This window comes from Clupea harengus, chromosome 5 (assembly GCF_900700415.2).
Source record: "Clupea harengus chromosome 5, Ch_v2.0.2, whole genome shotgun sequence".
NCBI lineage: Eukaryota > Metazoa > Chordata > Actinopteri > Clupeiformes > Clupeidae > Clupea > Clupea harengus.
Window position 1 is genome coordinate 21,983,681 of NC_045156.1, and position 25,380 is coordinate 22,009,060.

The 25,380-nt window shown below is 45.4% G+C and overlaps 1 protein-coding gene across 4 annotated transcripts in view; it reads right to left on the minus strand.

The window, feature by feature from the left end:
- nckap5l (NCK-associated protein 5-like) overlaps positions 1-25,380 on the minus strand; it is a 68,053-nt gene that overhangs the window by 5,852 nt on the left and 36,821 nt on the right. For all 4 annotated transcript variants that reach the window (XM_031568106.2, XM_031568105.2, XM_031568104.2 and 1 more), the window contains 11 exons: positions 23,635-23,716; positions 18,931-19,086; positions 13,629-13,697; positions 13,415-13,453; positions 13,133-13,252; positions 9,590-9,682; positions 4,158-7,348; positions 3,771-3,906; positions 3,257-3,335; positions 2,215-2,502; positions 1,550-1,698 (listed from right to left, as the gene is read on the minus strand). In XM_031568106.2, coding sequence (XP_031423966.1) covers positions 1,550-1,698; positions 2,215-2,502; positions 3,257-3,335; positions 3,771-3,906; positions 4,158-7,348; positions 9,590-9,682; positions 13,133-13,252; positions 13,415-13,453; positions 13,629-13,697; positions 18,931-19,086; positions 23,635-23,661 — 4,347 coding nt within the window. In that variant the 5' untranslated portion in view covers positions 23,662-23,716. The remainder of the gene's footprint in view (positions 1-1,549; positions 1,699-2,214; positions 2,503-3,256; positions 3,336-3,770; positions 3,907-4,157; positions 7,349-9,589; positions 9,683-13,132; positions 13,253-13,414; positions 13,454-13,628; positions 13,698-18,930; positions 19,087-23,634; positions 23,717-25,380) is intronic.

Consider the following 25,380-nt stretch of genomic DNA (forward strand, 5'->3'; position numbering starts at 1 on the left):
AAATAATGTCAGCCAGACTGGGAGGAGGAGGCATGTTGGATGGCTGTGCCTGCACAACTCCCGTAACCCACATATCAGACTGTGCTTCAAGGTTTGTGTCCTAGAGTTTGTCTTTGTTAGGCATGGAGGCCTTTTGGTACACAGCCCTTGAACATTTGTGGTTCTCCTCTACCATTGCCACCCTCACCTGATAGGTAACAGTGATCATTTCAGAAAAAGGACCTTTTGAAACAAGTCATTAACCAGGTGCTGGCACTTTTCATAGAACAACTAAGTGGGTCTGTTCAAACATTCAGAAGACTAGATGTTATTAAAAGACTTAAGAAGGTTAAAGTAAGCTCAGAAAGAACATTTGAAATAACATCATGATAAAGCTTGCATGAGCAACAGGGACAAGTGCCCGTGCTCATGGTCACTGACCAGTTTCAGTGTCGGTTATTGGCTGATGATGGCACTGACCGGTCAATGACCGCAACAGTCACTGAAGCACCCCCTAGTAGTAGTAACTAGTGATCAGTGCAAGGTGCTGTACTAACCAGTGATGCGTATAAGATACCAGTGCTAACAAGAATGACCAGTGTGAGTTTCAACCCCCTTCTCTAAGCCAATTTCCAATTTGATATAAAAAATGGCCACCAATCTTGCTTCATAGTTAAATGAGACCACAAGTCTCTGCAAAGGAAGAGACTGCCCCTGAAACACAGCCCACCTTTGGCTTACAACCACAGCTCCTTCAGGTAGTCTGATGTCAGTAAACAGAGCAGTGATTTCAATCATCAAAGAGCACAGAGCAGCGAATAGCAATTTAAATCACGAAAAAGTAAAAATGACAGTAGCAAAAGATGTGTCTGGTACATGGGTAACTAGGAAACTAACAGGCAAAACATGACTGACGAGGGTGAATTGTCCTGCTTCAATTACACTTGTGTCCCTTTAAAGTACTGCATGCATTATTGTGAAGTGAAAAAGCAATATCAACGTGGGAGAAGATTATCCATACATGCCAGTTGGTTATGCGGAAAGACTATTCCACAGAAACAAAGCCTAAATTAATTCACATTATTCGAGAGCGAGGCCCAATCACTGTCAGTATAGATTGTCGTTTACTACAGATGTGGATAACACCTGTGAGTTCTAATGTGTACATGTAGGTCATTTCAGGCCTGAATTGCCCTCACAACAATGACAGGTATAGGTCACTTACATACACAAGTATTTCTTGACATTATGCCTTGTAAACATTGCAGAGACTTAACTGTTAGCACTGAGCACATAGAGAGCTTCAGCCTTTGTAGCACACAGTGAGGGGTATGGAATCTACACATTCAGCCTTCGTAGGACACAGTGAGTGGTATGGAATCTAGACATTGACACACTGTGGAGGACGAGCGTCTGACTCAACCTTCAGTTGAAACGGCTGGTGACGTGAGCACTTTGGATTTAGTGCCAAGGAACTACGAGCACTGAATAGCAATCTGTACTCACTATAATCTTAGTCACTCGATGAAAGTGTCAATGAACTGACTAATTGTAAGGTGGGATGACTTACCCTTCTGGATGGCGTTCCTTGTGCAGATGGCTCCAAATCTCCCTGGACACCGAGATAGACATCTGTGGAACCAGCTGATCCCTTCAGGTTGGGGAAGGTCCAGTTCTTAGTTGGGGGGTTCTGCATATGAGCCCCATAGGCGTCAATGTCTACAAATTGGAGCAACAAAGTCAACACAGTCATATTGGCCAGTCTGTTGTTGGGGGCTAACAAAATGACTCATGCCTTTGAAATACAGTAATTTTTAGGATAATACAAGTTTGTAATAAGGGCAAAACCATATTTTGCTGTTCAATTAAGATTCTGAGAGAAAAAAAGCTTTAATTACTGAAGGGGAATGAGTGAATTTGGCATTCAGTGCTGTAGCATTGTATTCTTTCAATTTATTGAAGATGTTTTGGCTCAAACCCAAAGGGAAAAAATTATGTGAAAAAGAGATAAAATTAATATACTGTACATCAATCCAGGTAAATGTATAGATAAGTCGGGCCAATCTGTCCGTTAAATAAATATATGGGAATTTAAACTCTCCTTTTGTATCAATAATACATTCTTTCATTCATTCACTTTCCTTCTTTGTTTCTTTATATGGTTATAATATAGCTTATGAAGTTAGCCTAAATGTCAGATGAGCACAGGAATGACAGTTCTCCATTGAAGCTTACCTTCGTGGATGGTGCTGGAGAGATGCATGCTGGGCCCTTTCCCCTCAAGGCCTCTGCCATACAGCGCAGATGGGTTCACCTCCTCCAGGGACGACAGCTCTCTCTCCAGGGTACGTGCCTTTCGTGGAACCTTCATTAGGGGTCCGTGTTTCCCATGCGAAGCAGAGAACCCTTGCTCCATGTGAGGCTTTGTCTTGGGGATGCTTTTGCCTGCTGCACTGCTGGCATAGTCGGGCAGAGGGAATGTGCCAATGCCACTGTCTAGAGTACGCATGGAGGCTCCAGAACCTGTTGGCCACATGGAAAGTGATGAGTGAATGTAAACTGTAGCATAAGTTATAAGTACTCTGTTGACAACAAACAAGATAATGACAAAGAGATTATGATATTGTTCAATATAAGAGGAACTGTAAAGTTTAAAGCTTAAAAACTTTAAGAAACTGCTTCCAAATAAATGTATTCACAGACATCGTTTTCATCTGGGAATATAGAGTACATTGTTGAGCTGCAGTGATATCAAGAGTTAAGAAATTTTAAAATGACAAGCCCTATTTCAATCGCATTCAACTACTAGGATTAAACCTAAGCCTTGGCAAAAGAGCTACATTCACGAATGATCAGCATTCTTAGTTTTGACTTGGTCCCTATGAGAGCTGTCTGACCATACAGGGACTGGAAGAGGTACATTCAATTTGTAAAACAACCAGACAACTTCCATATATTCACTGGGTAGTGAGTCCAGGAAGGAATTAGGTGAAACGTCCCCCCAGGTGAAAATTAATGCGGAGCCAACAACCAGCAGAGTATGTCCTCATTCACCTCCTCTCAGGCAGAGCTACAGACCTCGAGGGACCAGATCAATCAGATGCAGACGCAATTACAATTCGTGTCAAAACTTAACAAGAGATGGTGGCCGTGATGTGTTTTGAGCCGAGGGCCATAAGGTTATGAGCCGTGGACGCAACAGCACAGCTAGCCAGCAGAAGCAGACAGGGTCACTTCATCAGACTATGGTGAAGAGATTTAGTATGAGGGGTGATACCTGTGAAGTGTTGGGAGCTCATGGATTCTGCCAGGTTCTCGTCGGATATGACCTCATCGCGACCTACCATGTCTGGCCCCTTAAACAAAAGGGAGTAAACAAACATAATATGTTTCAGAGCCAATGCACTGCAATTCAGACAGCTATTCACATAGAAATGCAATACTCTGCCTCAGAAACACTGTTATCTGAGAACTATACATATTTGTTTACATACAAACATAATGTATTTGTGTATATGCAATGAAAACATTCCTAAATGCCATCATGTAGGATTGTAAAAGTGAGAGGAAAAACACTTTTGTTCTGATCATTAATGTGGCAAAACAGATACGACAGAAATAGTAGAAATAGAGCACTGACATCACAAACTGCTAGTAGTGAATCTTGTGACTACTGTGGCTAAAAATGTAACATCAATATAGAACAACATTACTAATAGAATAGACTTTATTTGTCATTGCGCATTAGATACACAACGAAATTTGTTACATTTAGAGTAGAGTGGCCTTACCTTGTCCATCTCATCCCTACTCTTTGTGTGGCTCATGCCATTCCTCTGGTGGAGGAATGAAGGTTGGGATCTTTTGGAGTCAAACGAGAGGCGTCTGTGAGCCATGCCAAAAGTGGGGGCTCCTTTGTCGTCCACTCTGTAGACAAAAGTCATGTTACTTCTATTTGCATCTCACAACCTGGAACAGCACAACAGAAACGCAAAGCTTTTGAAATACTAGTCTTGGCAATACTGTATCTAAACAGTCATGTGAATAAAGCAGCATTGAATTTGAATTTGAAATGTATTCAGAATACAGTGACAAAAAAAGCATGTTGCTTCTCTTCCCATCTCATGGTCTGGGGCACTAAAGCCCTAGTGAGTCATACTGCATGAAGCCCCCCTCACCTGTTTAGCAACTGCTGCATGAAGTTATCAGCGGTCACTCCACGGTACATAAGGGAAAGCTGTCCCTGTGCTGGATCCATCACCACCTCGCAAGAATGTCCCCTCCCAGTACGATCAAGGGGCATTCCAACACCCACCCCATTCACGTAGGCCCTCTCTTCCTCAAGGGCTTTCCTGAGATCTTCAGCTTTTTCCATTAACTTAGAGATGTTTAGGCTCTCTACCACCTTCCTTGGGCCTGCCTTGGAGTCCTTGTTGGCTGCGGAGGAAACCGATGAGGACGACGACGACATGTTGAGCCTGAGTTTGGACATCTCTGGCTTGCGGCTGAGGGCTGGCAGCTTGCTCTTCTTCAGGCCAAACCAGCTGGCAATGCCATTGGAGGTCTTCTGCTTGGTCTCCACTATTTGGGTGCGGTCCTGTTCCTGGAGCTTCAGCATGTTCTCCTCGATCCCACGCATCACTTTCTGCTCAATGGCTGACTGAGGGCCAGATGGGGGTGCGAGAGGCTTTTTCTCCTCCAGCGACTGTGTGCTGGCGGATGTTTCGACAGGAGGCCTGGGAGGAGGAGGAGGTGGGAAGCTCTCAGCGTGGACAAACTTCTTCTTGCTGGCAGTGAGCTTGGACTTGTCCTCTGGACGAGCAGGGTGTTTCTGTGCCTGGCCACGGTCATCATGAACAGGCTTCATCCCTCGGGGGTATGAAGACGCCTGGCCAGCTTTCGAGGGTGACTTGGACAGGACCTTGGTTGGACTGCTCTGGGGACTTGGAGAAGTTTTGCTGTGGTGGTTTGACGGAACTTGGCATTTTCCGTAACTACGCATCACAACATGGGGCTCAGTCGAGGATGACATTCCCATTTTTATCTTCGGGCCTTCAGATTTGGCAACATATACCCTTGGAGAGAAAGTTTCCAATTCTCCTTTGCTGGCAGGTCCTGTTGCTACCGCTGACTTGGGGCTTACTTCATGGCATGTACTAGGATACTTGGTGTAGCCTGCTAAGCTAGTTTTGGGGTAAGGTTTTCCGTCCAAAGAATCAGTATACTTTGAGTGCCTATGTTCAACCACATTGCGGTCGCCTTGTCGCTCAGCAGTTTTGCTTCGCTCGTTATTGCCTGGGGCAGAGGACGCAGGTGCTCTACCCACAATGCACGGTGCTTCTTTCTTATCCATGGGTTGGTGCAGATCCTCGTTGCTCTTCAGCTTCCCGAGAGCAGCCAGCCGCTCTTTGAAAGGGTGATGACTAGTCTCGTTTTGGGGTTTGACAGAGACCGTCCTTTTGGGCAGTGATGGGGGCTGGTCTCCTCTTCTGGAGCCCGTTGTGTGAGCTGACTGGACAGCTTCAACAGTTTGTGGCTGAACAGCTTCGGATGCGATTCTCTCCTGTGGCCTGTCCTTCATGCTGGAGTAAGTGGAGACTCTCTGGGCCTTGCTGGAGGCAGATGATGATGAGGAAGGCAAGCTGAAGTGTTGATGGGGTTTGTGCCACACAGGACTCTCTGTGTCAGTCTCCTCTTCATCAGAGGAGTCTGAGGGGGAGGTGCCGGTGGCTGGGGATGAATCTGAATTCTTGGAAGGAGGACTGAGCAACTTGTCGTCACACGTGTTCCTCTTCTGTTTCTCTGTGGTGCTTCCCTCTCTTTGGGAGAATGGGATGAACTGCGGCAAACCGTTCGATGCGGCAAGGTCGGACACATTCTCATAGTGGGGTACCTTCTGAGAGTTCCTCTGTGACTGAGACAATGAAGGGGGTGCCCCTTTAGAGGTTCGGTTAGGTTTGGGTGCCGAGTGGCTGCTATAGCTTACCTCATTCACAGGGACGGGGGAACAGAGGATCTCATCCGGCTTTGGGGGTGATGTGGGTGCAGAATGTGTGCCAGGGTAAGTGTCCGTTTTGGGAGAGGATGAGGACGAGGAAATCTTTTCCCTCTCTGTGGTGGTGGCTTTGCGGGACATCACAGGCGAGTGGTAAACCTCATAGTTGTTGTTCCTGCAGGGGATCTTGGAGCTACGTGTGAGCTGGGGACTGAGGCGTAAGGCTTGAGCAGTTTGAGGTCGCTCTCCGATCGCAGGGATCTTAAGGAACTTGAGCAGCCGTGATGGGGAGGAGATCGGGGAGGGCTTGACTTCACTAAGGCATGAGGGCGGAGAGGTGGGGCTGAGTGCAAATTTGCTTTTCCCAGAGGATAGCTGCTGTGGCTGTGGAGGTGTTGAGCTGTTCCTCTCCGGCACTGGAGCTGGGGAATAGGAATCTACAGCCACTTTCTTGGACACAGACGTCTCATTGGAGGAGAAGTAGACCCCATTGCAGACCTTCTCGGCGTCCTCACATTCTTCATCCTTCACAGTAGCATCAGTGTCCACCACCAGGTAACAGCACTCCTGTTCGGCGCTACTGCTCAACTGGCTTTGATCCTGGCTCTGGGACAGTGGCGCCTCAATGTGTTTTCCATCTTCAGCTTGAAGAGTGGTGTCAGAACTTCTGGACAAAGATTTCCGTAGTGACAATTTCTCTGCTGCTTTATCCTTATGATGCTGCAGACTCCTGACCTCGTCACCTGGCTCCTGGCTTTGGTCAGTAGCCTCTGACACAGACCCACCCACCACTCTACCATCTGTCCGTGTGCTTTGTGTGTAGGGATGGCTTGTGCTCTCCAGGGAGGGAATGATGACATGTGGATCAGGAGCGCCTGCCGATGCCCCCTGCTGGTGACTCTCCACCCATATCTGCCCACTGACACTTTCCTCTCGAACTGGCAGACCAACGGCAGTGGCAGCAGCAAAAGAACCACCGTGTCCTGGTGTACCCCTTAATAGGCTGTCCAGGCTGGTTTTCTGAGTGAGAAGCCGGCAGGATGGGCAGCCCCCATGTCCTCTACTGCGGTCATCAAGTGCCCCCTCCCCACTGGCGTACTCGTGGATGTCTGAGTCAGAGCTGGAGTGCCTGCAATGAGGTGCGCGGGAGACGGAGGTCCCCGGGAAGTCTCCCAGAAACACTGTCTGGCCCATGTCATGGTAGGACGAGAGGCAGGATGAGGGGTGGAACTTAAGCGGGTCGGATTCCTCCAGCTTGCGAAGGACTTCCAGGATGTGTGCTTTCTTCTTGAAGAACGGAGACAGGGCGTCCATGGAGGTGGCTGGACCTCGAGCTTGGCTTGGGGTACCGTTCTGTGTGCGATCACCATTGTTCTGTACAAGTTACAAAGACAGCCATATTAGCATTAACTTGTACTGATATGTGCAGCATAGACCATGTTGTTAAATCTGTTTATCAGTGCGACTTTGAAAGATTCTTGGACAATAGTCAGTAGGGAAGGCTACATAATTGGGTGGTTACATAATACAATAAATAAAACAGTGGTGTGAGAATATGGTGCATGAAAATTACCTAGCTACTAAAGAGCTCAACAAGGATTTCAGACAGGTTGTTCTCTAAAGTGTCTTACTTTAGTGTGTTCATTAATTTAACACAGAGAGATAAAACCCAAAAGTTTGTGTCAAGCTAATAAAGGCAGGGCTACCATTTGGTGTCAGGATCAGAATGATTAAGACATCCACAAAGGCCAACGGATAACTAATCCTCTGCTCAGCATTCAAGCAAACCAACAGATGATTAATACAGAGTCATTTTGAGGGTGACCCCTTCCTCCTACACATGAGGAAGTAAATGAAAGGGAGAGGAAGGAAGACAGAAGCGAACCATGGAGAGTTACTTTGGTTTCACATGGCTGGTCCATCCTGAGGAACCAGCTTTATCTTTAATTAAAGAAGCAATTAATTTTGTAACACACACACACACACACACACACACACACACACACACACACGCATACACAGAGAGAAACTCAGGGCACTCTCGCCTCTCCCTACTCCCACCTTCCGAGGCTAAAGAAGCCAATCTCTTAAAAGCCATCACTGGCTTTCGAGCCCACAGGGATTACTGAATTAAGACAGAGGGTAGGGAAGGAGTGGAGTGAGGGGGACAGTAAAAACAATGATGCAGGGCTTCTGTGTCTTAGCAGCTCACTAAATGTGTGCTGTACCTCAGTGCCATACCCTCAAGGAAATAGCATGTCAATACGACAAATCTATTTTCTGGTGCCCAATATCTCGATTGAAGAGGTCATGAAGGTAATGAAATTGATGATTTGGAATGATGATTTATCCAGCTGACTAGAGCCTATGATCCCACATGGGTCACATTGGAGAGTTGCTGGCTTGGACTTGATTTTGAGGGGATGCAGCAAAGCTTACGAAGGCCCATCTGAGCATCCATTTGTAGTGGTGCATTAGGCATTAGAACTCGTAATCTACCCTTCAGTAAATGTGATAATGCTTGAAAAATTTGTAGTATAAAAATACCACAAAAATGGACGGCAGGCCTGAACTTTTCAGGTAAATTAAGAGATGAGAGGAGATAAGCACTGGACGGATAGAGAAGGAAAGGAAGGTGTGTTCAGCTCAGGAGAGGCAAAACGGCTGAGAGATGAAGGACGGATGGAGTGTCTTCTGTGTTTCGAGGGGATGAAAAAAATCTATATTCAATTTGACAGCTGTCCCCCAATCCACTCAGAGAAAGCAATCAGTGGACTTTAGGGCTGCAATGATTGTGTGTGTGTCCCCTTCTCTCCGTGCTTTAGGACATTTGTCAGCAGGAGGGAGCGCTTTCTCCTCAGGCTATGATGCAGCGCGCAGCTTGGCCATTTAAAATGGACAGGGGAAGAAAAACAGCGTTGAAGAGAGGCGCTCACCGTGGACAGGGATACTTGGATAGACTAACAATAATAATAACAATAATAATAACCAGACAATTTTAGACCAGTTCATTATTATTTTAAGGGACTGGTCGTGGGTGGAGGATGGAAATGGGAATGTGAGTGCTACACAAAGAGAGACACAAAGAGAAACACAGAGAGAGAGAGGTTGGAGGCGGCCAACAACAAAAACACCAACCGTGTGGATGGTGTTCATCAAACTCTCTGTCATTGTCTGAGATCTATTACTGCTGTAGGTTTTGATTGTAAGCCAGATAGACACAGGGCTGAACACTTAAACATCTTAAAATGTTTTTTTTTTTCAGCCTCCATCAGAACAGTATCACTACAAAGGGTAACTTCCTAGAAGAAGCTACAGTGTGACTTAACAGTGAGCGTTTTCCTTCATATCATTACGCTATATTAGCATATTAGCATGAGCCAGTGCTATGGATACTGAGGACATGAGATGAGCTTGTAGACAGGTGAATTGACAGCGCTTGCGCGTTCCATTCGTTCATTCATTCATACATCCATCCAATCATTCCTCCATCTAACCAACCACCCATCCATCCATTCGTTTGCTGGGTTTAGATTAAAACAAAGTAATTGTGTTGGTGTTTAGAGTGCAATCTTGGAGTGTCTGTGCATTTGAGCATCAAAACAAACGACTCACCTTGGCTTCCCCCTGGCAGTGAGATGCTACCATCTTCTCTGTGCTTGTCACCGTGGCCTCCAAATTGTGCTCTAGAAGAGTCACCGATGGCAACTGCAAAAAGTGAAAGAGATTGGGAGGTTGTTCAGACAAATGTGCCAATTAGACACTCTGCAGACATCTTCCAAGATGTTGCAGGTAAGGCATTTAAAATGGGACCATCTGGACTGGGGTAAATTGAGTGGTCTTGAGAACGCTTGAGCGTAATTGGTTGGTATGTTTGTTTCAATTTGCTTTGTGAAAACATTTTCTTTTGTACTCAGACGCCCTGTGGGAGAGGCTGTGGAAACTAGAGCTGTCATGAAAACAGCAGGCGATTCCAACTGGTTCGGCTGAGTGTAGACAGCCTGGATAGGAACACTCAAACACAACCAACAAAAACACACAACTACACACACACACACACACACACACACACACACACACACACACACACACACACAAATATACTAAACAACAGCACCGATTACAATGCTATCCATCATACTCTGACTAACCTACATTTAAAAAAAAAAAAAAATACATCTGGGAGAAATTGCATTTGTCCAGGCGCACCAACCACTTTTCAGCCCAATCCTGACCTAAAGTAATTAAATTGCATGGGCTGGCAAGATAGCATCACATTCTTATGCAGTCTCCAAATAAATGCAAGCCAGGGAGGAAGCAGATAGAGAGGGGGGGGCAGTAGTGTGTATGGGGGTGGGGGTGGTGGGGGAGTGCGCTATTATCTCTGGTAAGAGATGCATCCATCCACTTCATGATGGAGAGAGTGGGGGCAGTCTGGGACAGTTTCCATCTCCATTCAATGTAATAGAAAATGCCATTTCACCTTCCTGGCAATTATAGTCAGAATTTGTTTAGATTAAAGGCCGCATCGAGATTTCTCTTCAAGATTCACTTCTTTTCAAACTCTCTCTGTCAACCCTCACCCCAGCCCCACCCCCGCCTCCACCCCACTCTCTCCCTCCTTTTCTTTTGAAAGTTAGGCCACTGGAATACTAATGCCACTGATAAGAGAGAGAGAGAGAGAGAGAGAGAGAGAGAGAGAGAGAGAGAGAGAGAGAGAGAAGAGACCTGTCTGAATAACAGAAGAGGAGATAGAGGGAGGAGGGCATGAGGAGAGGAGCGAAGGAGAGATAAAGAAAATAGAAGGAGTTTACAGTAAACATAAATATGGAGGGCATCACAGAAAGAGGAGAGGCAGTGGGGAAAAGGGAGAGAGAGAGAGAGAGAGAGAGAGATGAAGATGAAAAACACAACACTGAGCCTACTAGAGAACAGAGCAGTGAATGGAATGAAGAAAGACCAAAGGTTAGAGAGAAACCATGGGAGGGAGAGACAGAGAGTTAGAACCAGATCTGGAAAATGGCCTCGTATCACACATTTCAAAGAAATAACCAAAATGACCTCTAGCCACTTCATGCTATATCAAAGAGCCGAGGCCTTTCTGTCACTGTTCCCCCAAGGAATTCTTGCACATGATACACCATCAAGGTCTTCAGAGAGAGATAGAAATAACAACCACACTGATTCTTATTTGTTTACATGACCACTATAAAAGTAACAACTTAATACATAGTGATATATAAGCCTACATATTGTGTTAAAGTGCTTAAAATCAAGTCACGCTTGGCGAATGGGAATTTAAAAGAAATGCCTCATTACATCATTTATTATTTGGGTACCCACACATGTGATGATAACAGATTGCCTGGACCACTGAATTGCAGACCCACAAATAACCGTCACCGAAGAGTCACATCCCCGCTCCAGAAAAACAATCACCGTAGCAACGGGTGGTTAACCGAATCACCGTGACAGCTCTGAGGCTAACATGGAGTGATTGAGCCGCCCGGCGATTTCCCCTCCCGCGAAAACCCGCCTCCCTAATTTTGGGACATTTGTTCTGTTAAGGAGGATACGCGTGACAGGCACGGAACAGCGCCATGTGGTTCTCCTTTGTGACTCGAGGAGTGAGGCGCTGACTAAATTGCAAGATTGGAAAACCGCAGAAAAAAGGGGGAGCGCAGCGGTAGAGGGAAGTTGGGTATGCACAGCAGTCACACGCACTGTGATGACTTCTGCTAGACCTCTCCTCTCATGGGGAGGAAAAGAGGACAGAGGACAGGTTGGTGAGGAGGAAGGGTAGGGAGGGGAGGAGAGGGGGGGGAAGCTATTTTGGCGAAACTGATTTCACAGGCAGATGAACCAGCAGCCCGATGATGCCTAATGAATAAACGAAAACAAAAATGAAAGCTTCAAGCCCCAGTTGTTTTTCTCATTAGCAGGCTCACAGGACGCCGGAGTGGAGGTAAAACAGCTGGTGAATTCTGTCTGCAGTCACACTGTTTGACTTCAACAGAGCCCTGAAATGCAGTGCCTCAATAACCCATGACTACATACATCAGCGTAAGACCTACATGATAACACAACAGCACAGGCACCAACACAAATGTCTTTTTTACAACCCCAAGTATCATATCAGAAATGTGTGTGTGTGTGTGTGTGTGTGTGTGTGTGTGTGTGTGTGTGTGTGTGTGTGTGTGCGTGTGCATGTGAGTGTATCGTGCACACTAGCCTTCCGTCAGCGTTTGCTCTTATCCGACACACTCGATTATGCTAACGAGATTCCTGTCAGTTGCTGTATTGAGCTTACATAGGTGTGTGGTGTCAGCCTGAAAAGAAAGCATGGGAGCACCTTTGGTTCAGCGCAGATACGGGTCCGGTTGAGGCAACGCATTTGTTACGCTCGTGTCAGAAGCGGGATGAATGCCATGCATGAGATTAGGGATCTTCACAGGGGGAGACGGGAGGTGTGTGTGTGTGTGTGTGTGTGTGTGCGCCTTGCGACCAACTTGCCTCATGATTATTCAGCTACATCGCTTGTAAGGATCTTATATCACAAAGTGTATGCAAGAGGATACCTTGAATTACTGTGGGTCCTAGATACATCATTGAATATATGGTGCACTAGCATTGAAGTTGCTGGTATTGCACTTGCACAAACCATTGTGAGAGCTAAATGCAATATATTGGGCATACTTGTTTGTGTGTGTGAGTGTGTGTGTGTGTGTGTGTGTGTGTGTGTGTGTGTGTGTGTGTGTGTGTGTGAGAGAGTGTGTGTGTGTGTGTGTGTGTGTGTGTGTGTGTGTGTGTGTGTGTCTGTGAGTGTTTGTGAGAGAGTGTGTGTGTGTGTGTGTGTGTGTGTGTGTGTGTGTGTGTGTGTGTGTGAGAGAGTGTGTGTGTGTGTGTGTGTGTGTGTGTGTGTGTGTGTGTGTGTGTGTGTGTGTCTGTGAGTGTTTGTGAGAGAGAGTGTGTGTGTGTGTGTGTGTGTGTGTGTGTGTGTGTGTGTGTGTGTGTGTGTGAGAGAGTGTGTGTGTGAGAGAGTGTGTGTGTGTGTGTGTGTGTGTGTGTGTGTGTGTGTGTGTGAGAGAGTGTGTGTGTGTGTGTGTGTGTGTGTGTGTGTGTCTGTGAGTGTTTGTGAGAGTGTGTAATCCACCTTACCTGTTGAAGGGGATTGGGATGTGTGTGGAGTTTTTGTGTGAAGAGCTCTGTCAACGTCCTGTTCTGCCTCTCCAGGTCGAAGACACGCATTTTCAGCTTTATGCATTCCTCCCGCAGGTCCTGAGACAAGCACACACACACACACACAGACACACGCGCACCACCTAAACTGTTTACTTGATCAATACATTGTAACAAATGCTATGCACACACAGACACAGAAATAAGTATTACCCAGGAAAATGTTATGTCAAGGTAATGTATTTGAACATTCATTTGTACCTTTTGGTTAAGAAGGGCCTGTACCACATGGTTGGCAACCTATAAAATCAAACAAGGTATTGTTCAAATCAGCTACCAGCAGTGAATGACAACAATACATTGTATAAGTGAACCACAAAATCAGCTTCAGATGAGATGACAGGAGCCAAAGTCAAGGCAGGTTGTATTTAACTGGAACTGGACACAAATGGGTTGCATGCATGAGATCTCTCACCTCGTCCAGGCACCTTTCATACGCCTCTCTCTGGCTTTCGTTTGCGAGAGCAAGGGCCGAATTCTCAGCCTATAAAAATGCGTGAGAGAGAGAAACAGAAAAAGGTGAATGGAGAGATCAATGGGGTAAGATGAAAGCAAGACAAAGGAGAATAAACAGAGAGAATAAGACATAGGGATTGGACGACAGGAGGAATCATAAAAAATCAAACAAAGAAAGCATTTCAGAAAGACAATTCACTTTGATTACAATCAAATCAACCCACTTTTAACTTCGGAGGACCACTTTTAGTTTGCTACTGCTTTGCCCCTTTAACGTTTTAACATAACCTTCAACATCAAAAAGATGTAGGGGAGGAAGAAGAAGTGTGAGGTAAACAAGAAGAAAAACAGAGATGGAATAGGACATTTCTGTTTATATTCTATAAAATATATATTATAATCTATATAATAATATCCACGGAACAACCCATCACAGGGTCACTTGCTTCCCAGCCATCATAATCACACAGAGGCAGTATGTGTGGTTATGTGTGTGTGTGTGTGCGTGCGTGCGTGCGTGTGCATGTTTAAGGAACAGCGATCGAAGAGCGTCTCTTAACATGAGTGATACCCACTCTTACTTTAGTAAACACCCCGATGGGAAATGTCTTTGCTCTCCATTTCAATTTTAAAGAATAACAAATATCTACCCTTCTCCAAAAAACAGTCCCCCATCCCCACCACCCCCTCCTCCCTAAGTGACTACCCACTACTATACAATAGCGAAAGAGACCGGTGTGTTCCCCTTCCAGCATCGATCCAGGTCTTAATTGTTTGGGGAGCAGAGTCGCCTCATGATTTGCTTGTCTGGGTGCATTTTCGAGTAGAGCGGAGGGGAAAATCAAATAGAGGCTGGTGGTTGCACTTCACTGACCATCTCCCTTTAGAAATCATTGGTGGCCGGATGGAAGAGGCGACAAAGTCGATTTGAATTAGTGCACAAAGTGCCGTGTCCATGAGTGTGTGTACAAATGCTTGTGTGTGTTCTTGTTTTTGTGTGTTTGTGTGTGTGTGTGTGTGTGTGTGTATGTCTAAATGTATTTGTTCATAGGTGTTTACACAATGTTTAGACACAGATTATAGAGAGTAAAAGATATCGAAGGTTACGCCTCACAGTGAGCGTCCACATGAAAGCAGCTATAGGACTGGTCTGATATGATGGCTAACTCCCAGACAAAACCAACAAACAGCATTCCATGGGTTGTATTCGCTAAAGATGTTTGCTAAATACAGATCTTATTTAAGAAAGGGGGGGAGGGGGGAGAGATTCTCAATGCGTCTGGGAGGGTGGGGTGGGGTGGGGGTTGTAGGCTTAGGTCCAATCAGCAGAGGATGATCAGAGGGCAATCGCACTGCATGTAATGAGTGAGGTGCTGCTTCCCTCAAATGCGTTTACCTCACACATCACACATTCATCCGCAACTCCAAGGATGACTGTGTTTGTGTAAGTGTGTGTATGGCTGTGTGTCAATGGGTATGCATTATTACAGATAGATGTATGTGTGAGTATATGTGTCATTGGTCCCACACAGTGACTGTATCTGGATGGCTGGATGGGTGTAAAAGTATTTCTCCAAGAGTGTCTCCAACCACCTGTCAGTGCTTGCCTGAGTACATATGTGTATACGTGTGTCTGTGCAAGCGTGTGTGTATGTGTGTGAGTGTGTGTCTGTACTCATGAGTCATACTCGAAGAGCCTCCAGCCTTCTGGCTGTTTGTTTATGAATCTTCACCTCTGTAAGTGGTGAACGAGTGCAGCTGGCCTCACAGGCGGACTGAGAGAGAAGCCCCTGCCTACTCACCACCACACAGCCCTGGATCCCCCAACCCCCAGCAACCCCCAAGCCCCCCATCCACAACATCTACCCTTCTCAGCCCCCCCCCCCCCCATCCACAACCTCTACCCCTCTCAGACTCTCCTCCGCAACCTCTACCCCTCTCAGACTCTCCTCCTCCACATCTACCACTCTCAGCCCCCCCCCCCCTTTCTGTGCCTCCGGTGGGCTTCTGTGGGTTTGGAGCCGGCCGTGAGAACAGCAAGTGTTGAGCATATTACAACAGCATGCATATGGAAGAGCCTGCTGGAGGAGGAGGAGGAGGAGGAGGAGAGCATTTCAGAGCACTCTACTGGTTCCCTGCCAGGATGATGGAGTGAGACAGAGAGAGGGAGAAAGAGAGAGAGAGGGAGAGAAAAGGAGAGAGAAAGAGGTCAACAAAGAGAGAGAGGGAGGGGAACCAAAAAAAAGATGCAGAGGAGGAAAGAGAGAGTGCAGGAAAGAAGGAGAAAGCAAGAGAGGTGTGTATGTATTTAAGTGGAGTGTGTGTGTGTGTGTGTGTGTGTGTGTGTGTGTGTGTGTGTGTGAGTGTGTGTGTGTGTGTGTGTGTGTGAGAGAGAGAGAGAGAGAGAGAGAGAGAGAGAGAGAGAGAGGGAGGAAGGGAAGGGAAGGGAAGGAGGGACTACTTTAAAAGTTTCGATAATGTTTGGGAAACCTTTGGCAGGTACTCTTGTGATGGTAGGGGGTGAGTGCAGCAGAGAGAGAGAGAGAAAGGAAGAGAGAAAGAGAGAGAGGGTGGAGTAGCTATAAAGGTTTCAACTCAAGCTCTTAAAAACAGGCCGGCACCATCATTCAGCCAAGAGGGATTGTTGGGGAAAGTGAGGAAGAGTTGGTTGGAAGAGAGAGAAAAATATGGAGCGAGGGAGAGGGAGCCGAAATGAAAAGGTTAAGCAAAACAGATTTGAATTAGCAGCGAACCAGTCAGCTGTGACATCTGTCACTGTGAAATAAAACGCTCGTACTCTCCAAAGGCACACACAGAATAACACCCACACACACACATTTACCCATATATACACACACACACACACAAACACTGGTGACCGCTGCTATGGAAAGGACAGAATCACCAAACCATGATAAACCTCACAGATGCCCTCTATGTAAGTGAAAAGGTTTTAATGGCGCTGTTATAAAACACTGCAGTACACCCCAGTGCAGTGTAAACATCCAGGTTAAGCCACGTCATTTTCAATACTTTAACTTGTACCAAATACTTGTATAATTCATCATTATGAACTAAAATGCAATAAAACCTAGTTCCAATATGATTCAGTGATAATTCTATTAGATTTACTCGATTTACACTAGCAGCGAATGATCTCCCCAATGAAAGCCACCAGAGAGCAGCAGCAACATGTTGAACAAATGTCTGTCGTGAATGGTAAAGTACTATAAGCATGCCACAATGATCCCTCTGTGTCAAATAACTCCAACTCCAGCACAACAGGCCGCTGATTTCGGCAGACCAAGGATAGTAAGCGTGCCGAGAGCGCCAAGGGGTTGTTTAGGGTTTGCTACAGCCATGTGAAAGGTGCCTCACATTTGTGTCATTTCTGTCACCGAAAAATAATGAAATAATTTGAAAATGCGAAAGGTACGATAAAACTATATTGTAATTCTAATATAGTAAAATATGAATATTGTAAAAACAATAACTGACATGCATGGTTTGTGACTGCAGAGAGATTGCATTCTTTGTGTGTGTGTGTGTGATATGAAGATATTCGTGAGGAGAGAGAGCCCTCTTGTGGACTAAGAGACCACTTGCTCATCTGCGCACACGAGTGTGTCCCTGGTAACAAATACCACTGCAGTGAGTGCATGGCCATCAATGCTTATCCCATGACTGAAATTCAGTATTTACCCAAAGAATTCCCTCACTTCATTCGCATTTAGTCATTTCGAAGGCAGAATTCCGAAGCCGCGGAAGGATTTGTGTGAGAAGTGAAAGGAAGTGTTGTTGGCTGTCAGGAAAGCTACGTGGGAAATGAACCCATGCCCTTGCTCCTCCAGACATAGCTGTGGAAACAGTGTCAGATCAGGGGTAGACCTGTCTCAGCCACTAGACCTGGCAGCTAGTTGTGTTCTCAAACCCAAACAGTCAAGCTGAATTAGGCTTCTATGAGAGAGGGCTTTGGTTTTGGGTTCTCTTTCTCTCCGAGTGTGGTGGCAGTATTAGCCAGCACAACAAACATACCTTAGGGCATGGAGGAAAGAGCCTGACTGGTTTCTGGTTGAATAAGTCGGTAGCCCTACAAACAAACAACTACTGCTGCTGGATCCTTGTGCTTAGCGCTGTAGCTCTTAAGTGCATGCAGTCTGGGGGCTTAACCTTTTGACCTCCTCGTAATATTTTTCCCTACCTCGAATAACCTTTGATATCACTGCAAATAGACAATGCAGTTCTCAGTTGTCAAACCCTGAAAAACCTGATTAACCAAAGGCTGAACAGCATTAAAGAAAATACATGATGTGTCAGTGCTACTTATTTCCTGAGGGGATTTTCACAGCACCTAGCAACACGTCTTTTTTTGACTAGACAGCAGAGACACTGTTAAAACCATCCTTATCTAGGATGTGAAGGCGAGGAGAGGCTAATTAAGTGTGATGACAGGTTCAGAAGTCCAAAGAAGCTAAAACTTTCTTAAATTACATCTGCTGTTGTTGAAATCCAATTAAATTGTTCTTCTGACATTACATGATTTTCTTGTTTGATAAATTGCATTAGGGTTGAATCATGTGAATGCTATACTGAAATTTCAGGGTCTATCTGTGCAGTAGTCCAGATTCATACCATTAGAACAGTCATCACATTAGTCTTAGATAGAAACTAATCTCACCCAGTATGATTGGTATCGGTAGTTGTTTTATTTGTGAATGTCTTTTAACTCTGATGGATTTGGTATAGTTCAGGGAGAGATGTACAAAGTAGAATTCCTTTGTGAAGAGAACACTCCTTTGTATTGTACAGCCACACAGACTACAAAGCCCCACTGGACAGTGGCACAATGCATCAGACTTCTGGGAACATAGGTATAAATATAAATGACTTTTATCTTCACCACAGTGTCGCTTTTACATTTGATCAATGGAATTGAATCAGCATCTACAATACAGACACGTGGATGCTTTGGTTGCTAATGAATACACAATGGTCTGATTTGCGGATACTTTACTTGAGTGAATATAGGTTTGAGGTAGTACAACTTCAAAGGCATGATGATAATCTAACATGGTGTAATAAGGACTATGCATTTTGAATGAGCACCAGTTCCGGTATTTGTTGTTGTTGACACAGAGTCTGCAATTGCAAACCTTCAGTAAATCAGGGCCTCTATGCACGACTGCACATATCTGTGGCTATGTGTGCGCCCCCTCTCCATGTGTTAAACATGACCCACTCCAGCCTCCCTTCCAGCTCACCTCCAGCTCTCTGAGTCTCTCCATCATCTCCCGGCTGCTCTCCGTCTCCTCTTCCTCCTCGCCCTCCTCGTCCTCCAGAAATGGGTCAACGTCGCCCTCTTCTGACTCAAAGGCTTCATTGCACTCCCTTAGTTCGGCCTCCTCAGACATCACCACCTAAAGGGCACGGGGGGAGACAAAGAAAACAAGATGAGAAGAGAAGAGCTGTAAGGATGATGAAAAAATGAATCCTTAATGGATGGACTAATGGATACATTTTGTGATTTTGTTTCGTAGTTCAATGTCTTTCTGTTGGACAGGATTACATTAATTGAATAGCCACCAGTACAATTAAACTGTTGTCCCTGACTTGACTGATCTATATGCTTGCCATAGAAAGCCAGAGGTAGAAAAAATGCTTAAATGTCGACCTGTTACTCTTCCAGATAATGGAAGCATTCACGCCACACGCAGACAATGAAGTAAACTGTGTTCTAATGTCTGCCTTCAGGGAACAGCAGCCTGTTCCACCACCACCTTGTCATGCAACACTCTTCCTCCTGCTAGATTTAAGGAGTGGCATGGAAAAAGGTTTTGAAAGGTTGTTTGCTTACTCGTGTAAGCTATCCGTGTCACCTACTATGTTTGTCTCTCTGGATTCCTATTTCAGCTTTACTTACACACTAGGCAGCTGACCTGTACAAACAGGGCCAGATTGGGTTCCTTGAAACATCGGTAATGGTGCCCTATAAGTAAATACAATTGAAATCAATCAAAATGAATCAACTGGATCTCGTTGGTTATAACTGGCTAGGCTGCAGGTGACGAGTGACGAGACTGTTGCTTCATCTTGTTGCCCAACAAATTACCGGTATATTACCAGCTGTTGTGGTTCACACACCCCGGAAAGGCGCTGATGATTTACTCTCCCCTATGCCAAGATCACACCTCTGTACTGGGCCACACCTCACTGGCATACAGCAGACAGGTCATTATCTCTCAGCTGACATGACAATGCCTAACGACTAATGAGTTTTGACTGTGAATGCTAGCAAGTCATGTGTTGTATTGGTGTATTACTGTAAGGTAGCCACTCCTGTTTAGTGTGGAGACAAAAACCAAAGGTTACTCTGTGATAAAGGCTGGGATTTACAGATTAGATCTTACTATCAAGATCATCGTATTTATAATCCTGACATTAAGCTTTAAACAATGAGCGTTTATTGTTTTGGGGCTGACCATATGAGCTATTTCGGGTGCGATTCTTATCCCAGCCAACAGGAAACCTGGCCTCGGTCTCCGTTCAGTGCACATTCAGCGCATGGTACACTTGTCCTGCAGCAGCGTTGGGCAGTCATCTGTGAGTCGCTTATTTTCATTTGTGTGTGGGTCCGCGTGAGAGCGGCGCTCTTTTTTCAACCCCAGACGCTGGCACGTCGCCGGCCTGTTGTCATGCATGGCTGGCTCAGAGGGCCATATGGTTGCCCTGCCAGAGCGAAGCCCAGAGGTGTTTTTATCTGGTGCTTTAAAAAAAAATTAAAAATAAGAAAACTTGTGACTGAGTGTTAACTGGGCTTTTATAAAGTGCCTTAAACTCAGAGAGAGCTGTGAAAAACTGTATTAGTTTCTTGCTTTTGGAGTTGACTGTGGCTGCCTGAGAAAATTGAGTTTGCCTGAGTTTTGTTTCCAATGCCACACTGACAGCCCAAGTCAAAACCTGTTTTGAGCAGATATTGGGGCGCAAACACCATCCCAGGCCCAATCTGTGAGCACACACACACACACACAGTGCCCAAGGGCTGGTGGGAATCATGACTGATTTTACTTAGAAGTCAGTGCCAAGGACAACCTTTACTTTGTTTCTTTTTGCAGTGGAAAAACACAGCAATACAGCAGGCACGCACAGTAGGATAATTTGCGTTTGTTTTCTGATTGGTATTTAAGTAGGTCTCTTCTCCAGATGAGACCCAAGAGATCGTGTATGTGGGGAATAAGTGAACTGTATACGGCAAGTGTTGGGCAAGCACTGATCCACACACCATCCAAGTCATTTTGAACAGAGGTTTAACACATTCTTCTCGTATCTGGAACAAAGAGCAGATCAAATGGAACTTTCAAAGTGTTTTATAGTTCCACTGATAATGATGCTCTCGGTGTAGAGTTCTGGCCTGGCTCCTGCATGTTTGGCCATTAGGGCCGTTTTACTCTGGGATTGCGCAGAGTTTGGCTTCACATTCGACACATGTAAAAATGAGAGTGACACTTCAAAGAAATGAGATCTCTACAGCTCTCTACATCATGTTTTGTCTCACATAGCACCAGACCTCCATCTTTGTTCCATCTCTGTGCCTGAACATTCTGTCTGAAACCTTTTAAAGCTGATTGCTGTGTCAAGCGATGAAAAAAAAAAACCGTCATCCTCAAAGTTTTTTTCCATTTATGACATTATTTTATCATCACTAAGAGGATTTGACCGCATCATCCCCAAAATTGAATAAACTTGTTACCATTTAACATTTCAGCATTCGAAATGTCATCAGAAATGGTAAAGTCCTCTAGTTCCACGCACTTTCCATTAAAAGATCCATTAAGGGGCTGTTAATAGAAAAGATGTGGCCGGCCTTTTGTGAATACCAAGACGTTTTCTTCTTTCTCTTTCTTTTTTTTCCACTACCCTACCTCCAACCTTTGACAGCACTCCGAGTTTAAAATAGAAGCATGGCCACTTCTCTTCTCTCTTCCTCACTCTCACTCCGTTGTTCCGTGTCTTTCTGGCAGTTCCTCTCTCCCCTCTCTGCATTGAGTTGGCTACAGCCTCTGGGCCATAAAGCAGCTCCTCTATTGTAGCCAGATGACAGCTTCTGGACAGGAACGATAAATTAAGGCACATTTGCCACCAATTTCGTCCCTCCCCCCCTCTCTTTATCCTACCATCTCTCCCTCCCTCTCTCCAAGTCATTCTCCTTTGCTGTTCTTATTTCTCCATCCATTCATGGTGTCGCCGGACCTTCTTTTCAGGAAGAGCGAAAGAAGGAGCCAAACGATGCATAAAACATCTCAACTGGACAAAGGGTCAGGCTTGTTGTAGGGGGATTAGTGTGTGTGTTTCCTGTGGCTGCCGCACACACGGAGTCAAAGGGGATTCTGAAAAGTCTAAGTGCACGACTGCTCAGCACCATAGGGAACCCCACAGGTGGGTCTACTTCTTCACGAGTGAGTCGGTAAAAAACATCATCTGACCGTACAGCTGTGATGCCTGTAAACACACCGCCTGAGGTTTAGCTCAGAGATGAAGAGCCAGGCAGTGTTGGCCAGCTCGCTTAAAGCGCGTAAGAAGTGAAGGAATTCCTGAGGGAGTTTCATCACTGACACTACACAGCACTCCTCCTCAACCAGGCTGTCTGATCAGAGCTAGGGACTGGCTGTCATAGTCACATCAATTAGTTTCTAAGGACATCTTTCCCTTTCCCCTCCCCTCTTTCTTCCTTTGCCTACATTCTGTCTATCTATCTATCTATCTATCTATCTATCTATCTATCTATCTATCTATCCATCTGTCTATCTATCTATCTATCTACAGTATCTATCTATCTATCTATCTACAGTATCTTTTCCCCTTCTCTATCCTGAGCTGCCCTCTTTTTTTCCTAAAAACTCTTTGCTAAAATATTGAAGGTAAAAGAGCAGCCAGATAACTTTTTTCCTGCGCGCGGCTATCTGAAGTTAGAAGGACCCTGAGTCTTTGGGCTGCTGCCCTGAGTCTGAGAGTGCAGAGCAGGACACACTGGCTGCACCGGTGCCTGTGTGCCGTATATATCACTTCATTAACGGAGGAGATGAAAGTCTGCTATGCTGACCGCCCATCCTAGGAGTACATAAATAACACACAACACTGCTATTACCATCCTTATTAAAGCCCAGGGGGTAATTATGGCGGGTTAAACGGGAGCAGGGACAGCGACTGTCCAAGGATAAAAAAGAGATAAAGAAAGAAGGGAGAGAGGGAACGAGAGGGAAAGTAAGAAAGGCGAGAGAGTGCTATAGTGCACATTTTGACATATGGGGAAAATAGGGATAAAGTGAGAGATACAAAGGTTCCCACTGACTGCAATGATACGAAAAAAAGGGGATGCAAGAACTAAGAGAAAAGTGGAGACAGGCGGAAAGAGAACTATTTCCTGTTACTGACACAACAACTGTTCCTTGGCAGTCAAAAATAAAAACAGTTTTGAGGAGTCTGCAGGTCTCATTAGGTGTTCATACATGGCTTTGTTTGAATGTCATTCCCTGTTTTACACTTCCTATCTGCCTGCCCTTGCCTTCCTGAAGCACTCTGTCAGACATATCAGCCATTAGAGGAAGCAATGCAACTAATGGTGCTGAAACAGGGGAATTCTCCATCTAGTGTACACTGAAAGTATCCATCCAAACCATTAATGGATTTATTGATCAATGAATGCATGATAACCTACAGCGAAGCACTCTACCTCTTTCTTTTGTGTGGCAACATATAATGTTATAATAAATAATAATATAATATAATATGTGTGTGTATATACGTGAGGATATATGTTTGTGTTTGTATGTCTGTTAAAATATCTAATAACGTGTGTGTGTTTGTGTGCGCGTGTGTGCGTGTGTGTGTTTGTGCGTGTGTGCGTGTGTGCGTGTATGTATGTTTGTGTGCACATGGCCATGCGTGCGAGTTCCTACATCATGACAAACCTTTGAGGCTGGTTCTCCACGGTGCATAAAGCTCAGAGGTCTCTGAGGACAGCCTATGGTCCCCCCTGTCTGCGCAGTGTGCCTGTGGGACAAACACAAACACATAGTGGCCTGTTAGACACGCAGCCCCAAGCTCCCCCGTCTCCACCTCGCTGTACTCACCAAACCCAACACACGACCCGCACGCACGCGACCAAAGCTCTCTGACCTCGCCGATGCACCCACCACCCATATCTCCCCGCCACTGTGTGGTCAAAAACCGGGCACACATTTGTATGTGATGAAAGACAATCAATCACTTGTGCAAAGCAGCTCCCAGAACGCGCAACACACAATAAACGCGCAACACACAATAAACACGCAACGAGAAATACTGATACACACTCACACACATGTGTAAGTCGCGGCAAGTCAAATAAGTGGAGAATAGAAATATACTTTCGAAACTGGAAAGGGGTCCAGGCACCAGAAATGTCTCATCGACTTAAGTTTGTTGAATTTGCTCTGTAAGTTTCCATTGTCCATACCTCACATGTGTTAGACGTTGTTCTTTAAGTCCTTTGATTCTTTTGTGTTTCCTTACGTCCCCTCAGACTTCAGGAATCTTCAAACGGGTTCACATACAGTTCTGCCCAGAACCTTGGACCTGACACAGCTTGGTTTCTCCATCGACAGAAGAACCCATGCGATCCGTATGGACCCGTGTTTATGTAAGTTGCACTGCCCTCTCCGCATGTCTCATGGCAGAGGCCACGGTGGTAAGAGAGCAATCTAGGCGTAGCCTGAGAGGAGTGAGGGAGGAATGTCACTGTCTGTCTCCCCAGCGCCAATCGAGACAGCAAATGCCACTCTCCATTAATCACACATTTTTACGGGTTGAAAGCCGACAGGGTGTGTTTGTTTTTCATTATCTGAGAATTCGTTTCAAGACGTATACATGGGAAAGATACATGTTATGAGAGGATAAGTCATGGGAGAGATACATGTGTAGGAGAGGATAATATTGATAAAATTGCTAAAAATTGCTGATCTGTTAATTAACTATAAGTTAGTTAATTAACTATAAAATAGTTAATTAATAAATTAAATAAATAAATAGTTAGTTAATAGTTAATTAACTATAAAATAGTATTTATAATTCATCTCAGCATTATTCAATGCAATATTTAGCATTTTAGAAAGCATCTCTCAGCCATAAAATAATATTATTTTTTATATTTATATTATATAAATATTATATATATTTATTATTTGTCTCTCTCTCTCCCACACCCCAACCCATCCCATCTCTACCCAGTCTACCTCCTTCCTCCTCTCTCTCCCTTCTGTCCCAGATCGTTTCTGACAAGCTAAACTCCTGGACTCGTCCCTTGTTGCTGAGCACCATGGCGCGAGGGGGAATGGTTAATCCGTTTAGGTTGTGTCAGGGCCCCTCAAACCTACAATTAGCTCCTCAGCAAACAGCATCTGCCTCTCAACGCAGGCTGGGGTGGGGGTTCCCTCTAGGGAGGGACGAGGGGGAGGGGTACACCAGGTGGGAGCCCCCAATCATGCCCGCATCCCCCCCCCCCCCCCCCCCACACTTTCTACCGCCCACCACCTCTCCAAAACAGGTGCTCTGGGGGTGGGGTACGATGTAGGAGGAGGGGGTAGGATGAAATCAGGGGCAGGGGGGCATGATCACTTCGAAAAGCTATTACCCTCTGATTCAGCTGTGCTTTAAAACTAAACAGCCTCCAGTTAAGC